This window comes from Gekko japonicus, unplaced genomic scaffold (assembly GCF_001447785.1).
Source record: "Gekko japonicus isolate JY-2015 unplaced genomic scaffold, Gekko_japonicus_V1.1 scaffold1014, whole genome shotgun sequence".
Lineage (NCBI taxonomy): Eukaryota > Metazoa > Chordata > Lepidosauria > Squamata > Gekkonidae > Gekko > Gekko japonicus.
Genome location: NW_015164217.1, coordinates 91048 through 109450, shown reverse-complemented (window position 1 = coordinate 109450; position 18403 = coordinate 91048). Strand labels below are relative to the sequence as shown.

General features: G+C 49.5%; 1 protein-coding gene across 1 annotated transcript in view; it reads left to right on the top strand.

Annotated features, from left to right (window-relative positions):
• LOC107108094 overlaps positions 1–18403 on the top strand; it is a 36121-nt gene extending 17718 nt beyond the window's left edge. Inside the window, exons 4-10 of the mRNA XM_015408489.1 lie at positions 7607–7659; positions 9559–9671; positions 10649–10783; positions 14564–14704; positions 16460–16603; positions 18112–18249; positions 18378–18403. Of these exons, the coding sequence (XP_015263975.1) occupies positions 7607–7659; positions 9559–9671; positions 10649–10783; positions 14564–14704; positions 16460–16603; positions 18112–18249; positions 18378–18403 (750 nt within the window). The remainder of the gene's footprint in view (positions 1–7606; positions 7660–9558; positions 9672–10648; positions 10784–14563; positions 14705–16459; positions 16604–18111; positions 18250–18377) is intronic.

Genomic DNA, 18403 nt, shown 5'->3' with positions numbered 1-18403 from the left:
ATGATGCAGTCAATTCAGACTATATACAGCAACCCTGTAAGGTTTTCGAGGCAAGAGATATTCAGAGGTGGTTTGCCATTGCTTGCCTCTGTGTAGAGACCCTGGCAATCCTTCATGGTCTCCCACTGAAGTACTGACAGGACCAACCCTGCATAGCTTCTGATATCTGAAAAGACAGTGCCAGCCTGGGCTATCTGTCAAAATCTGTATATCTGTCACACTACCTCTCTTTTAATTTGCGTGGTTAGGTATGATGTGGTCTAAAATTTCTTGTTTTTTCTTTCTGTCAGTCAAAGTATGTAACGCTGCCACCAGGAATTTAATTCCAGTCATTAATTGACCTTTCCCACAGTATTGTGCTCAAGCTCTAAGGGTTCTTGGTTGGACCGTGTGGTCCTGTCGATTAGACTCTTATATTTTAAACAGCGTATGACTCTGGGTTAACACTAAACAAGATAAAACTTTATTTGCACGAGAAGTGTATTGGTTACAAGATGCTTTGTAACTTGTCTCTTCAGTGAATAAACAGCGTATGTTAACAACTTCCGACTGAAGTATCACTCTCTCTCTCACTCTTAATCACCCCTCTTTCTCTAACTCTTCCTTCTTATCAAAATGTACCTTCTCCGATCTTTATTATACGTTGCTCAGTTCAATCTTTCCCTTTTTACCTCAGGTTTCTGTCAGCTTTTTCCTCTCATACTCTTATAATTCCCTGACAATATTAGATTTTGACTGTCTCTGGTTTCTAATATGGCTCCCCTAAAGTATTTTACTTTCTCCTTTAGACTCTTAATGCCTTTCACAGCACTAATGTGGGATTCTAATTAGAAGACCACTTCGCAGACTCTGTAGACTGACCACAACTGACAGCTGCTGACCGAACATTCAGCCTTCCCTCTCTCCACATGCACACTTCTTAGCTCCACCCGCACACTCTGTCACCAACCAATCACCTCACTCACTCATCTCCCTCTTTTATCCCCCTTGTTCTTCTGAAACGGTACCAACCATTTAAAGAAGCATCCGCTTGTAACTTGAAATCATTACAGCTGTAAAAGGTAAAGGAAAAGGCTTCCCTTGCTCGAAAGCCAGTCGAATCCGACTCTAGGGTTGCGGTGCTTATCTCCGTTTCAAAGCCGAAGAGCCAGCGCTGTCCGAAGACGTTTCCGTGGTCATGTGGCCGGCATGACTGAACACCAAGGCGCACGGAACGCTGTTCCCTTCCCACCGAAGTGGTACCTATTTATCTACTTGCAATTTCTTGCTTTCGAATTGCTAGGTTGGCAGGAGCTGGAACTAGAGACGGGAGCTCACTCCGTCATGCGGCACACTCGGGTCTCGAACTGCTGAGCTACCGACCTTCCACAGCCTGCAGTTCAGTGTCTTAACCACTTGCGCCACCGCAGCTGTAGAGACCAACAATTTTTTCGGGGTATATACTTTTGAGAGTCAGAGCTCCCTTTGTCTCAGAGCTTTCAAAAGCCTATATCCCGAAAAACTTATTGGTTTTCAAGGTGCTACTCGACTCCAATCTAGTAGTTTGACTGCGGACCAACACGGCTACCCACTTGAAACTCCTGTGTGCTTCTGCTTGCAATGCTTTAGGGTGCCGCTAGAGGGCAGTGTCTTGTATTTTACGTGATGGGGAAAACACAGCAGGGAGTTTGCAGAACTGCAGGTGTCGGCGATTTGATGGCGGGTGGAATGGGGACAGGAGTGCGTGCAAAAATGCAGACCAAGGAAATGGCCCAATCACCCGTTTATAAGGATGCATCGCTCCCTTCCGTCGTTCCCACCTGTGGTGTAATCCTGCCTTTGTTAATAAAGAGACCTGTTATGGAGAAGCTCTCTGGTTGAGTTCACAAGGATCTGTGCCGTCTGTCCTCTGTTACAAGGCAGGGTAGGAACTGTGGAGCCAAAACGGGGTGGGGTGGGAGAAAGAGGGCGTGGAGGCAAAGGAGGACAAGGAAAGCAGAAAAACAGAAGAACTGAAGTGCTCCTTTGCCGGTCCCGAAGAGCATGTGTGGCCTCATTTCAGTGCTGGAAGACGTTTCCAGGAGAAAACCGACTCAAAATGCTTGGAACCAAGGAAGTCTCCTTTATACCCTAAATTGATGCCTTTTCTGCCAACAGGTGGGAAATTGAAATTTGAGGTACTTGAGTTACTTATAGTGGGAATAGTGATGGAGCAGGAGATGAGCTTAGCCTACTGATGATGAACTTAGATTAAGTTACTGGGCCGGTTTCTCTGGAGAAGGACATCCCAAGTGTTTCCAGGATCTCAGGCAGAGCTCTTTCACATCACTTACCTGCCTGATCCTTTTAACTGGAGATGCTGGGGATTGAACCTGGGACCTTCTGCATCAGGGGGCGTAGCCAGAAAATGTTGGTTGGTGAGGCATGGGTTTTTTTTCCCCAAGGTCATGCTTGCTGCTCCTCTTGCAGCAGTGGAAGCTCTGGCTCCACTGTGAACACTCGTCCTCCTCTAATCCTCTTGATTGGAGAGATTCAATTCCAGGCTGCTTTTCTCCGTAAGCCAGGCATGTGTGTACGTGTCTCCGACTCACTCTCTTTTGCGCTTTGCAATATTAGTTTATTTTTTGCTATTTTATTTTATTGCATTAAAAAAAAAAAGACTGCTTATTTTTCGGCCTGGAAAAAAGAGAACAAGACTGAAGCCTCCCTGACTGTGCCCAGGGTTGTTTGGGAAACCCCATGCTCATCTTACATTTTTTAAAAAATTGGATTTCTTTTTTACGTTTCGCATTTTCTTGTATTTTTGCCTGAGAGGGGTGGTGCTTATCTGTGGGGGGCATTGCCCCCAATGGCCCCCCTCCGTGGCTACAGGCCTACTCTGCATGCCAAGCTGATGGTCTGGGTGGTGAAAGGATATCTTCTGCTAGAGTGGAGGGCTGTGTTCTTAAACACACGCACACACACACACACAAAACCCATCGAGGTTAGGATCATCTATTCAGACTGGCAGTGGCTCTCCGAGGTCTCACACAGAGCTCTTTCACATCACTTCCTCCCTGATCGTTTTAACTAGAAATGCTGGGGACTGAACCTAGGACCTTCTGCATGCCAAGCAGAGGCTCTGCCACTGAGCCCGAGCCCCTCCGCTCTTGTCTGGCAGACACCAGGCCTTCATTTTGGCCTGAGTGTGAGGGCACCCAAGAGAGCCAGAAAATTAGCCGACTACTAGGGTGTGGCGGCTTTCCCATGAGAACTTGGCTGTCTCCCCAGGAGTTGTACCTAATCACACGCAGTCCACTCATAATTCACTGGTTTGACGTAGGACAGGCTCTTTGTGTGGCTGCGTAGAGCCCTGGAATGAAGGGAGCGCTGGGAATCTTGGTTCTTGGCCGGGAGGGGTCTTGGGGTAACATGTTGGGTTCAGATCGGGCAGTGGGTTTGGGAGGTTATCTTCCTGGTGACATAGGTGAAGGAACGGGGAAGGGAGAAGCCAAGATTCGTGGGATTTGCTGTCAGCTCCAGGAGAGGTCGAAGAAGAAGGTCAAAGAAGACGGGGACGGCAAAGGATGAGATGGTTAGACAGTGTCATAGATGCAACAAACATGAAATTGAGCAAACTTCAGAGTACGGCGGAAGACAGGAGGGCCTGGCGTGATCGGGTCCATGGGGTCGCGAAGAGTCAGACTCGACTGTGCGACTGGAAAAAAAAAACAACAACCAGGAGAAAGGCTAGATATTGGCAAGCTGGAACAAGAGTTCCAGAAAGGGGGCCATAACGCCATTAATGTGACTGGCACGCTTCCCAAATGGTTTAATCTCGCTGGAAGGGAGGGCTGAGTGTGAGGGCAGTGTATTCTTGGCTAGGTAATTACCTTGCCCGGTTATAAAACCAACATGGTTTTAGAAGATTTCCTCCACGCTTACCACCTGGCCTCGCTGTCTGAGGTGGCAACCATTAAGGTGAACATGACTCAGCCTCTTAAAGCACAGGCGGTCCCGGTTGGAACCAGAGTTCCCTCTAAGCTGAGTTAGCGTGAGCTAGCTCACAGTTTTTTAGCCTCTGGCTCACCCATTTTTGTCTTAGCTCAGGAAGGAGGGCTCCAGAGCCAAACGAATTGATGCAGCAGCCAAATTGCCCGCTCACAACTTTAATGCCAAGAGCTCGCAAAGCAGAACTTTTGCTCACAAGACTCAACAGCATAGAGGGAACATTGGTTGGAACCCATAAATGCTGATGGTTTGAGGGGTGTGGGAAAGGGAAGGAAGCTTATGAAACGTGTACACGATGTAAGTGAAAAGGAAAGCCGGAAGGAATAACGACACCGAACCCCCGAGCCCTACAAATACATGAAGAAATGCAGAAATTGTGTCAGAGCTCCCTTTGTCTCAGAGCTTTCGAAAGCCTATATCCCGAAAAACTTATTGGTCTCCAATACTACTGGACTCCAATCTAGTAGTTCGACTGCGGACCAACACGGCTTTTTTGTTGTTGTTGTTCAGTCGCACAGTCGAGTCCGACTCTTCGCGAAACTCCTGTGTGCTTCTGCTTGCAATGCTTTAGGGTGCCGCTAGAGGGCAGTGTCTTGTATTTTACGTGATGGGGCAAACACGGCAGGGAGTTTGCAGAACTGCAGGTGTTGCAACCTGGCGATTTGATGGCGGGTGGAATGGGAACAGGAGTGCGTGCAAAAATGCAGACCAAGGAAATGACCCAATCACCCGTTAATAAGGATGCATCACTCCCCTCCGTCGTTCCCACCTGTGGTGTGATCCTGCCTTTGTTAATAAAGAGACTTGTTATGGAGAAGCTCTCTGGTTGAGTTCACAAGGGTCTGTGCCGCCTGTCCTCTGTTACAAGGCCGGGTAGGAGCTGTGGAGCCAAAACGGGGTGGGGTGGTTGAAAGAGGGCGTGGACGCAAAGGAGGACAAGGAAAGCAGAAAAACAGAAGAACTGAAGTGCACCTTTGCCAGTCCTGAAGAGCATGTGTGGCCTCATTTCAGTGCTGGAAGAAGTTTCCAGGAGAAAACCGACTCAAAATGCTTGGAACCAAGGAAGTCTCCTTTATACCCTAAATTGATGCCTTTTCTGCCAACAGGTGGGAAATTGAAATTTGAGGTACTTGAGTTACTTATAGTGGGAATAGTGATGGAGCAGGAGATGAGCTTAGCCTACTGATGATGGACTTAGATTAAGTTACTGGGCGTGTTTCTCTGGAGAAGGATATCCCAAGTGTTTCCTGGATCTCAGGCAGAGCTCTTTCACATCACTTACCTGCCTGGAGATGCTGGGGATTGAACCTGGGACCTTCTGTATCAGGGGCGTAGCCAGAAAATGTTGGTTGGTGGGGCATGGGGGGGGGGTGTCCCAAGGTCATGCTTGCTGCTCCTCTTGCAGCGGCGGAAGCTCTGACTCCACTGTGAACTCTCGTCCTCCTCTAATCCTTTTGATTGGAGAGATTCAATTCCAGGCTGCTTTTCTCCGTAAGCCGGGCGTGTCTCCGACTCACTCTCTCCTGCGCTTTGCAATATTATTATTTTTTTTGCAATTTTATTTTATCTTATTGCATTTAAAAAAAACCTACTTATTTTTCGGCCTGGAAAAAAGAGGACGAGACTGAAGCCTCCCTGACTGTGCCCAGGGTTGTTTGGGAAACCCCATGCTCATCTTACATTTTTAAAAAAAATGGATTTCTTTTTTACGTTTCACATTTTCTTGTATTTTTGCCTGAGAGGGGTGGTGCTTATCTGTGGGGGGCATTGCCCCCAATGGCCCCCCTCCGTGGCTACAGGCCTACTCTGCATGCCAAGCTGATGGTCTGGGTGGTGAAAGGATATCTTCTGCTAGAGTGGAGGGCTGTGTTCTTAAACACACGCACACACACACACACAAAACCCATCCAGGTTAGGATCATCTATTCAGACTGGCAGTGGCTCTCCGAGGTCTCACACAGAGCTCTTTCACATCACTTCCTCCCTGATCGTTTTAACTAGAAATGCTGGGGACTGAACCTAGGACCTTCTGCATGCCAAGCAGAGGCTCTGCCACTGAGCCCGAGCCCCTCCGCTCTTGTCTGGCAGACACCAGGCCTTCATTTTGGCCTGAGTGTGAGGGCACCCAAGAGAGCCAGAAAATTAGCCGACTACTAGGGTGTGGCGGCTTTCCCATGAGAACTTGGCTGTCTCCCCAGGAGTTGTACCTAATCACACGCAGTCCACTCATAATTCACTGGTTTGACGTAGGACAGGCTCTTTGTGTGGCTGCGTAGACCCCTGGAATGAAGGGAGCTCTGGGAATCTTGGTTCTTGGCCGGGAGGGGTCTTGGGGTAACATGTTGGGTTCAGATCGGGCAGTGGGTTTGGGAGGTTATCTTCCTGGTGACATAGGTGAAGGAACGGGGAAGGGAGAAGCCAAGATTCGTGGGATTTGCTGTCAGCTCCAGGAGAGGTCGAAGAAGAAGGTCAAAGAAGACGGGGACGGCAAAGGATGAGATGGTTAGACAGTGTCATCGATGCAACGAACATGAAATTGAGCAAACTTCAGAGGACGGCGGAAGACAGGAGGGCCTGGCGTGATCTGGTCCTTAGGGTCGCGAAGAGTCTGACTCGACTGTGCGACTGAACAACAACAACAACAACAACCAGGAGAAAGGCTAGATGTTGGCAAGCTGGAACAGGCGTTCCAGAAAGGGGGCCATAACGCCATTTATGCTTCCCAAATGGTTTAATCCCGCTAGGCGGGAGGGAGGGAGGGCTGAGTGTGGGGACAGTGTATTCTTGGCTAGTTAATTACCGTGCCCAGTTATAAAAGCCAAATGGTTTTAGACAGGGCTTTTTTTTGTAGAAAAAGCCCAGCAGGAACTCATTAGCATAATAGGCCACACCGAACAGCAGGAACTCATTCGCATATTAGGCCACACCCCCGACAGCTCAACTCATTGGCATATTAGGCCGCACCCCCATGTTACCAGAAGTGTGGTCATCCAGCTACACCCACCTTTTGCTTCTTATTCTGTTTACCTTGTCAAAACCCTGGGCTTTTTTTGGAGCAGGGACTCCTTTGCATGTTAGGCCACACCCCCTAATGTAGCCAATCCTAATGAGTTTCTGCTGTTGGGTGTGGCCTATTATGCTAATGAGTTCCTGCTGGGTGTGGCCAACTTGGAAGCCAGCCGGAACTCTGTTCCTGTGCGTTCCTGCCCCAAAATAGCCCTGGTTTTAGAAGATTTCCTCCAGGCTTACCACCTGGCCTCGCTGTCTGAGGTGGCAACCGTTAACGTGAACATGACTCCGCCTCTTAAAGCACAGGCGGTCCTGGTTGGAACCCATAAATGCTGATGGTTTGAGGGGTGTGGGAAAGGGAAGGACGCTTATGAAACCTGTACACGAAGTAAGTGAAAAGGAAAGCCGGAAGGAAGAACTACACCGAACCGCCGAGCCTTACAAATACATGAAGAAATGCAGAAATTGAGTCAGAGAACCAGGGAACGGAAGAACCCTTACCTTGCACAAGGTCCTCTGTGGAGAAAAGGAAGCAAGAATTAGTCTCTGAGTGGGATCCCTGCAAACAGTTTGCCTCGTATTTGGTCCGAGGGTTAAACAGACAACTCCACTCTGGCATTCTCCCCAGGGGAACTTTGCCAGGAAGAGTCATTCATCTTTCAGCAGAATCAATCCCAACCGGTAAGTGGTGGCGGGGAACCAACCTGTTCAGCACTTTTTATTCATCGTTGATTCATTTAAATCGTTTAGGTGGACAGGTGCTGGCTGAATGTTAATTATTTGTGACGGGTTGCTCTGTAGGAAATGGGAACTTGACAACGTTTGGGTTTTCTCAGGGGGAGAGAATTAGCGGGCAAGTTGGGGACCCGAGACATTAAAAATAGGAATTGTCTCAAGTTTCACATCCTTCAAACATCTCCTGTCCCGAAGGGATCAAAACTGGTATATACGTTTCTGGGGTCAACTCCCTGAGAGGCCCTTATCCAGTTTGGATAAGAGCCAGTTTGGTGTAGTGGTTAAGTGCGCAGACTCTAATCTGGGAGAACCGGGTTTGATTCCCCATGCCTCCACTTGCACCTGCTGGATGACCTTGGGTCAGTCACAAGCTCTGGCACAGCTGTCCTTGAAAAAGAGATGTTTGTGTCAGAGCTCTCTCAGCCCCACCCACCTCACAGGGTGTCTGTTGTGGGGAGGGGAAGGGAAAGGAGTTTGTAAGCCGCTCTGAGACTCCCAAGTGAAGGGCGGGGTATAAAATCCAATCTCTTCTTCTTCTTCTTATCCCTGAAGCAAGCAAGCTCTGATCTGCTCCTGGTTGTGTTATCAAAGCTATTATGAAGATTGGGACGTCTCTTGCAGAGGTCCCTTCCCTCCCCAAACCCCGCCTTCCTCAGGCTCCACCCCCTCCCCAATCTCCAGGTATTCTCCAGACCGGAGCTGGTGCACCTACGTGAAGCCCTTCTTGTTTAAATGAGGATTGTGTGGATGGTGCTCGTGGCAAGCAATTTATTCAGTCAATGTGATGATCCTACCAACTTCTTGCCTGCAAAAGTTTGCACCGGCGTCAACTGTGGTTCGGGAGCCACATGCGGCTCTTTTACACATATTGTGCAGCTCCTGGCAGGGCAGCTGGGGAAGCGAAGGGGAGACATGCTTTTCCTTCCTTCCTTCCTTCCTTCCTTCCTTCCTTCCTTCCTTCCTTCCTTCCTTCCTTCCTTCCTTCCTTCCTTCCTTCCTCCTCCCATATATTTGCTTTGTTTCTCTCTCTTTCTTTCTTTCCACCTCTTTCATTCTCTCTTTCCACCTCTTTCATTCTCTCTTTCCACCTCTCTCTCTCTCTTAGACAAATAAATATCATTAGCAAAAAAAAACATATCTTTGGACAAATAAATATCATTATCAACATCCAGGGCTTTTTTTGTAGAAAATGCCCGGCAGGAACGCATTAGCATAATAGGCCACACCCAACAGCAGAGACTAATTAGCATATTAGGCCACACCCCATGCCTTCCTTTGGCTTGCCTGGGAGCCCCGCAGCTGTGAGGAGCCCGTGCAGGCTGGGGAAGGCTCCGGAAGGCATTTAAATGCCTCCCCGATCCTTCCAGGCCCTCCCCCTGGCCCGCCCACCTCAGAGTCGCCGAGGGGGATCGCTCTCCAGGCCTTCCCTCTGTAGCCGCGCATGCAGAGATTTTGGCTGTAGTGGGCGTGGCCAACTCTGGAGCCGACTGGAACGCCGTTCCTGTGCGTTCCTGCCCCCAAAATAGCCCTGTCAATCTCTCTTTTTAACCCCTTTGTTTTTAATTTTGGCAGTCTCATTTAATGTCAGTGTTAAAAGGCAAACGTGCATATTTTTCAGTAAAACGTTTGTGAAATATCTGTTCACGTCTTGCGGCTCTCAGACATCTGACGTTTATTCGATGTGGCTCTTACATTGAGCAAGTTTGGCCACCCCTGGTGTGGTGAAACAATGGAGGGAAAAGCCAGTGCAGAATCGCCCAGTGACTTCACCCCTAACAGTGCAACGTAAGATCTCCCCAGAGCAGAAAGCTGATCCTTGTCTGGGTCCCTTTCTCCAGCCGACAGCCTGAAATGCCACAAGTGCCTGAACAGGCAAGGAAACTGCTCAGATACCGAAGTGGAGGCTTGCCTGCCAGGACAGGACTCCTGCTTCTTTGAGATCAAGAGGTTCATTGGACGTAAGTGATGTTGTTTTAGGGGAACGGGTGGGCCGTGGGAACGTGGAGCGTGGCAGTGCGGGTTTCTCCTCCAGTTCCCCTTTCCGAAAGTGGTAAAAGATGGCTGATGATCAAACCCTAGGGAGAAAGGGATGATGATTGGAACTAGCAAATCAGGGTGGCCATCACCTCTGGTGACGCAGCCACGCTGCGCTTCGGGGGGCGGAGTTCCCCCCGGGGCCCAATTCTGCGGCGGTGGAAATCGGCCCTCCAAAGCGGGGGTTTACCCGCCCCCCACACCCACTTGGCAGCCCTACCCCCCGCACCCACACAAAGAAGGAGCATGTTTCTCTCCATCTCTGGCACCACGGATGCAAATGCATTCTGCATCTGCGTACATCCAGCTAGTTAGATTAGATTCCAGCACTATCTCGCAACCTGCACTATCTCTCAACCTGCACTATCTAGAATGCAGTTTCTTGCATAAAGGAGTCTTATTGGTTTGAAACTGACAAGCGGCTCTGTGTAACTCTGTAACTTTGCCGGCGCATGCATAAAAAAGAAGCTACTGCAGCGTGTGGCCAGTAGTGCACTCTGCTAAATCAGATAGGGATCACTGGCTTACTATACCCGTGAATCTAACATTAAGTGCCGTCAAATCACTTCTGGTTTATGATGACCCTATGAATTGATGTCCTCCAAAACATCCCGTCGTTGCTCAGGTCTTGTGGACTGAGGGCCGTGGTTTCCTTGATGGAGTCGATCCATCTCATGTTGGGTCTTCCTCTTTTCCTGCCTCCTTCCTCTTTTCCTGCCACTGCTGTCTTTCCCAGTGACTCCTGTCTTCTCACAATGTCACCAAAGTACGATAGCCTCAGATCACTCATTTTGGCTTCTGGGGGAGAGGTCAGGCTTGGTTTACTCTAGAACCCACTGATCTGAGTCCCCCTTATTTGCAGTTGCTTCCTTCCCCCGATTGCTCTGTCTTCTCTTTGCAGTGGAGGCAGACACCGTGAAACAGGGCTGCGGTACTTCGAACTACTGCCGTCGGTATCCTGGAGGGCATGAAGGTTCCTTGTTCCGGAGGATGCACTGTTGTTCCACAGATCTCTGCTTACCTGTGAATTATCACGGTACGTGAGGGCAGAGTGGCAGGTGAGAACATACCCAAGGAGGTTCACAGATGCAAGATAGATCTGAACTCTGCCTGTGTGTTCATAGAATCACAGAATCATAGACTCATAGAGTTGGAAGGGGACCTCCAGGGTCATCTAGTCCAACCCCCTGCACAGTGCAGGGAATTCACAAATACCTCCCCCTTCACCCCTGCAGTGACCAGTGTTCCCTCTAAGCTGAGTTAGTGTGAGCTAGCTCACAGTTTTTTAGCCTCCGGCTCACACAGTTTTGTCTTAGCTCAGGAAGGAGGGCCCAGAGCAAACTGGTTGACGCAGTCGCCAAATTGCTCGCTCACAACTTTGATGCCAGTAGCGCACAAAGTAGAATTTCTGCTCACAAGACTCCACAGCTTAGAGGGAACATTGGCAGTGACCACTCTTCCATGCTCAGAAGATGAGAAGATACCTCCAGGATCCGTGGCCAAACTGGCCTGGAGAAAAAATTGCTTCCTGACACAGTGGCTGTGAGACTCTGTAGGAAAGAGAACTTGGGGGTCGTGCTAGGTAGCTCTCCATACCCACAGAAACCCAGTCTGCACTCGGGGCAGAGGGGGTTGGCAAAATTTAATTATTTGGGAAAGGGCAGAAACATCACATAGACATTGTATGCTGAGTCCATCCCTTTCATGGTAATCAAAGAAATCTTAGGCACAGCCACTTTCATTCATTCATTCATTCATTCATTCATTCATTCATTCATTCATTCATTCGATTTTCACTGTATATTAATTGTTTTATCTCTGTTGTGAACTGCCCTGAGCCCATCATGGGATAGGGCGGGTTACAAGTGCAATAAATAAGTAAATAAATAAGTAAACATGTATATTAGCTGCCTTACTTCCCCAAGGATGCTCAAGTACAATATAAATAAAACAGATTACATTTAAAAAAAACATAAAACCAAATTTTCGAAGGACAATTTAGGGCTGCTTGAATCCAAGGCAATCATAAATAAAACTGTCTTTGGTGGCTTCCTAAAGAACTGGAAACGAGGGGGCCAGGCGCAACTCCCGGTGGGGGGAGGGGTTGTTCCGTCATTGTGGGGCTACCACCAAAAATGCCCTCTTCTGCGTACCCACCAAACAAGCTTCATTGGTTGATGGAACGGGTCAGGAGGGCTTCTCCCTGTGACCTTAACTCCTGGGCAGGAACATATAGGAGAAGATCGTCAATAGCCAGGGTAAATGCTTTAATATTGGGGTCACGTCATGTGCTCCTGATAGCTGGACCACGCCAGCAGTCTGCCCCAGCGGCAGCTTTTGAACGCTGTTCAAGGGTAGCCCCAGGGCTCTTTTTGTAGAAAAAGCCCAGCAGGAACTCATTAGCATAATAGGCCACACCCAACAGCAGGAACTCATTAGCATAGTGGGCCACACCCCTGACAGTTCATTGGCACATTAGGCTGCACCCCCGTGTTACCAGAAGTGTGGTTATCCAGCCACACCCACCTTTTGCTTGTTATTCTGTTTACCTTGTTTGTTGTCAAAATCCAGGGCTCTTTTTGGAGCAGGAACTCCTTTGCATGTTAGGCCACACACCCCTAATGTAGCCAATCCTAATGAGTTTCTGCTGTTGGGTGTGGCCTATTATGCTAATGAGTTCCTGCTGGGCGTGGCCAACTTGGGAGCCAGCCGGAACTCCGTTCCTGTGCGTTCCTGCCCAAAAATAGCCCTGGGTAGCCCCTTTGATATCCCAGTAATTTGAGCCATGGGGGAAGCTAAGGGAGCTGCCTCAGGCAGTGGTCTGTGAGACGTACCTGACCCATAGGGTCCAGTTCGCAAGGAGGTTCTCCTCCTGTGGAGGGGAAGCAAGCGGCTTGTGTCAGGGAAGGCACCTTCTGTCAGAGGAAAGTTTCGCTGGGATCTGCTGGATCCAACCCTGAGGATTTGGTCATTCTCACCCCCCCCATTGTGATAAACTCTATTGGAATGAAAGGGGGGGGCGGCCAGAGACCAGAGAAATGGGAGAGGAGGGTGGCATTTAGAATTTCCACCTCAAACACAAAAAATTCGGGATTCATTCAAACTGCCAGACAAGAGTTGTCAGGGTACGCAGAGAGAGAAAGAGTGAGAGCAAGGGCCAAATTTTTCTTCAAACGAGCCAGCAAGCAGAGGAGTTTAATTGGGAGAGCCGGGGTTGGATTCCCCACTCCTCCACACGCAGCCTGCTGGGTGACCTTGGGTCAGTCACAGTTGTCTCAGAGCTGTTCTCTCAAGGGCACTTCACTCAGAGCTCTCTCAGCCCCACCTACCTCGCAGGGTGTCTGTTGCGGGGGAGTAGAAGGGAAGCTGCTCTGAGATTTTGAGTGAAGGATGGGGTATAATCCAGCTCTTCTTCATCCCACATATGAATTTGTCTATACCCTGCCTTTCTTGGGACCCAGTGTGGCTCACGACCTCATTCTCCTTTCTTCCATTTTAGCCTCGCAACCAATGTTCCCTCTAAGATGTGGAGTCTTGTGAGCAAAATTTCTGCTTTGTGAGCTCCTGGCATTAAAGTTGTGAGCGAGCGATTTGGCTTCTGCATAAAGTAGCTTGCTCTGGAGCCCCATCCTTCCTGAGCGAAGACAAAAATGTGTGAGCTGGAGGCTAAAAAACTGCAAGCTGGCTGCGAGCTGGCTCACACTAACTCAGCTTAGAGGGAACACTGCTCGCACCAGCTCTGTGAGGTCGTCTAGGCCGAGAGTGTGTGCCTGGCCTAGGGTTGCCAGAGCCCCCGATGTCACTTCCTGTGCAATGCCAGCAACACGCTGTGCTGTCCTCTTTCTCCTGGCAAGTCCCCCCATCCCCCGCTGGTTGCCAAGAGGGGCCGGGTAGCCCTAACCTGGCCCAAGGTCACCCAATGAACTTCCATGGCAGAGTGGGAATTTGAACCTGGGTCTCCCAGATCCCATGGAGCTGCAGTGGCTCAATTGGTTAAGACGCTGAACTGCAGGCTGTGGAAGGTCGGTAGTTCAGCAGTTCAAGACCCGAGTGTGCCGCATGACGGAGTGAGCTCCCGTCTCTAGTTCCAGCTCCTGCCAACCTAGCAGTTCGAAAGCAAGAAATTGCAAGTAGATAAATAGGTACCACTTCAGTGGGAAGGGAACAGCGTTCCGTGTGCCTTAGTGTTTAGTCATGCCGGCCACATGACCACGGAAATGTCTTCGGACAGCGCTGGCTCTTCGGCTTTGAAATGGAGATGAGCACCGCAACCCTAGAGTCGGATTCGACTGGCTTTCGAGCAAGGGAACCTTTACCTTTTTACCTCCCAGATCCCAGTACGATACTCTAGCCGCTATACTACACTGCCTCATATAAACAGAGAGGGGGCCATTTCCCCCCAAGGGTACAAGGATGGGAGCTTATCATTTCCTGTTTTATTTTTTGTTTTGGTGAGGGGTTTTTTGGGTGTGTGTGTGTGCGCACGCGCCTCTGTGCCTGGAAGTCATGGTTGACGATGCCTAGTGGGGCTTGGATATTTCAGAGAGGTGGCTGGCTTGCCTGCCTCTGCGTCCCGGCCCTTGGAGGTCTCCCTTCCGAGTACATGCCAGGGTCGGCCCTGCTTAGCTTCCAAGATCTGACGAGATCGGTCTTGCCTGGGCTATCCAGGTCAGGGCTTGGGGGGCCTTATAGCTCCCAAAGGAAATAGAAATAGGCACAAACCCGTGAAAAGATTGGCCAGGGGTTCAGAATGAGTGACTCAATCTGATGAGCGCCTTCTCTCTCCTCTGCCCCTTCCCTCAATGTCTCTGTGCAGACAGCAGAGAAGGATCCGGAAACGGCGTGGAATGTCAGAGCTGTATCGGGAGTGCGGCTGAATGCGGCCCGAATGCTCCCACGGAGCCATGCGTCGGGAAGCAGGACAGATGTGTGCAAATATCGCAGCGTTTCCTGCCAGGTACTGCAGAAGTGGATATTACCAATTGAGAGGAGGCAGCAGGCCACACACAGTTGTGGGGATTCAGGGAGATGTCAGTCATCAGAAGTGACGGTACGGGAACTAGCCAGTAGGTGCTGGTAGAAGGAGCACAGGCGGCCACAGCCTAGACACTGCTCACCACAGCACTTTTTATAACTTGGATAAGAATCAGGAATATCAAAACTGGGGAATCTTGTGGGTTATATAGATAAGTTCATTAGTAGGTTTGTTTCCCTTGCGATCAGCCTTTTTTTCAGGCACCCAAGTAGAAGAGAAATGACAAAACATTAGTAAAGGTTTCCTTTGCTCGAAAGCCAGTCGAATCAGACTCTAGGGGGCGGTGCTCATCTCCGTTTCTAAGCCGAAGAGCCAGCGCTGTCCGAAGACTTCTCAGTGGTCATGTGGCTGGCATGACTAAATCCCGAGGCGCACAGAACGCTGTTACCTTCCCACTGAAGCGGTACCTATTTATCTACTTGCAATTTCTTGCTTTCTTACTGCTAGGTTGGTAGGAATTGAGGCCAGAGACAGGAGCTCACTCTCTCATGTGGCACTCGGTCTCGAACTGCCGAACTACAGACCTTCCGGTCTGCAGCTCAGTGTCTTAGTTTGGTGTAGTGGTTAAGTGTGCGGACTCTAATCTGGGAGAACCGGGTTTGATTCCCCACTCCTCCACTTGCCCCTGCTGATGTGACCTTGGGTCAGTCGCAAGCTCCGGCACAGCTGTCCTTGAAAACGAGCAGTTTCTGTCAAGAGCTCTCTCAGCCCCACCCACCTCACAGGGTTTCTGTTGTGGGGAGGCGCAGGGAGGGGAAGGGAAAGGAGTTTGTAAGCTGCTCTGAGACACCTTTGGGTAGTGAAGGGCGGGGTATAAATCCAATCTCTTCTTCTTCTTCTTAACCTCTGAGCCACCGCGTTACCTGTATTCAAAAACATCAAATCAGATATTTCATTATACATCCTACGATATTGCAGCAATTTGAATATCCTTTGACCGGGTTTTGAATTTTTGATCCAGTGCAGTACAGGTTGGTAACAAGGATGTATGACAATACAGATTTGTCTCTGTAGTTTCCCTTTTCCATGCTCCCCTACCCAAAACTGCAAACGCCGGCATGAAAATCCAAAACTGCAAAACTTTGGCTCAGTCTCTGCTTTGGATCCCGAGAGACAATGAAGCAAAAACTCTAGAATTACAGTGCTAAACCCCTCCCAATACGCCGGAGATGCTCTAGTACTGGTATGTACTTAATAAAGTAACAAATAACAGTTTGAAGTGAAACGGAGCATCCCTTGGAAGAGGACGTAGTACAGGGGTTCCCCAACCTTTTTGAGCATGTGGGCACTTCTGACACCATGTGGTGGGCACAGCCACAAAATGACTGCCACAGGAGGCGGAGCCAGCCACAAAATATCCTCTGCCGCGTCCCACAGTGAAAGCCACTGTCCTGTGGTTGCAGCTGCGACTGAAACGTTTTTAAAAATCTGCGCAGCCAGTAAAGTCTCCAGTGGCCAATCAGAAGCTTTGGTAGGCAAAAGACCCGCCTGGACCCCCCTACTTTCTAAGAACACTCCGCGGGCACCAGGAAAGTTTTGGTGCCCATGGGCCCACGTTGGAGACCCCTGACATAATATTTGGTGTGTGGCCCATGCAACCTTTTTGCTGTGTATATTAGAACAGAGGATAGGACCATTGGCCAGGGGCGTGAACGTAGTACTGGTTCCTCTTTCCAGGAAAAGGGTTAGAACCCATTATCAAGGGGTGTGGAACCGATTCCGTTAAGGACGTGCAGGTGGTGTACCAGATCGGGGCCAACTTGGCTTACGTTGATCAAAAAGTCTGCAAGGGATCAAACTGTAACGACGGGACTTTCCAAGGTAACGCTGATAATAATGGTTTTTTCACTGCTGATAATGATGTCCGAACTAGTGGGGCGTTCTGCATTCTCATTTTCCTTGCTTGTAAGTTCATGTTTCCTCCGTTTCCCCTCCCCATTCCACATGTATTTTTCTCCCTTTAACGGCCGATTTGATATTAAAGGTAAAGGTTTCCCTTGGTCGAAAGCCAGTCGAATCCGACTCTAAGGCTGCGGTGGTTCATCTCCGTTTCCAAGCCGAAGAGCCAGCACTGTCCGTAGACGTTTCCCTGGTCACGTGGCCAGCATGACTAAATGCCGAGGCACACGGAATGCTGTTACCTTCCCACCAAAGCAGTACCTATTTATCCACTTGCAGTTTCTTGCTTTCTTACTGCTAGGATGGTAGGAGCTGGGGCCAGAGACGGGAGCTTATTCCGTCATGCGGGACTAGGGTCTTGAACTGCCGAGCTACCCACTTTCCTGTCTGCAGCTCAGCGTCTTAACCTCTGGGCCACCGTGGTCCCGCCCATTTGATATTACACTGGTTCATATCTGGCATAAAAACCTGCAGTTTTAATCTGCTGGAAGATATGCTGGATGTACACTGGTGTAATATCAAATCAACCACTAGAGGGAGCAAAAGATGTGAGGAATAGAACCCCCTCCTCAAAGAAACAGGAACTTACAAAGGAGGAACATGTGAATGCGGAAGAGCTTCCTGTTTTTGGAAGCTCATCCTGCAGCCGATGAATTAGAATAATCCAGGGCATGATCCACCAAGAATTTTCTCTAGCCACTGAAATTGAATGGGAAAGGTATGAGAAATTTTCTAGGCCCGAAAGAGAGACTGGATTGCAACATCATCAGCGCTCGAATCTATGGCAAATCGGTGATACTCTCGCCAGGACTGAAGACTTTGTGTTAAAGGGTCACGACGAGTACAATCAGAGAAGCAAAACCCCTCAACAATAACAGCCTGTATACTCCTCTCTGTACCTGCAGCAGTATGAGTTGACGGTAGGTTAATCCACTATAGACTGCAGGGATATTTTTGATAGGATCGTATTTTGTGTGTGTTTGTGTATATGTCATGGGTATGGCTTATTTTTGTATATTATTGTAAACTGCCTCATAAGCCCTGTGTGGCAACCAGCTGGGATACAAATAGATATTTAGCTCACTGAATGAGTTACGCAGGGGTCCATCTACCCAGGCGGCATACTGGCACCACTGCCGTTGGTGTTCCCACTCTGGTATTTTCCTTTGCTTCTTGGTTTTTAAATTTCAGTGTGGAAATTCAGTTTTGGGGTCCAGGCTAGGGGAGGACCTTCCCTGCGATTGCAAAGCTTGACGCAGCTTAGGTTTCGTCACCACCCACTTCTCACAGCCTTCGGACAAAACCCAGAAGTCCCACCCCCGTTGGCCTGGCCTGCCTTCCACAGTTTCTGCTTCCCCTCAGAACTTACCATGAGGAGTCACTCACAGTCTGTCCCCCAGCCTCAGGACTCCGTCTTTCCCCCTCCGCAGACATCTCTGCCGGAGATCCAAATGGATTGCGGTGCTATACTTGCCGTGAAACGGGGCTCGGGGAGTGCGCCCGTAACAGATTGCAGCTCTTGGACTGTACGGGGGTCATGGATCGATGTGTCCATTTCATGGACCGAGGTAAGGTGGTGGTGGGGAGAAATCCGAGGCAGTCAGGGAGGTTGCTTGGGAGGGGGAATGGAAGTCGGGACTCTCCCCTCGAAGAGTTGCGCGGACCGGTGGGATTTTGAAATTCACTTTCCACACAGGTATTTTTGCCATCAAGGCAAGCTGA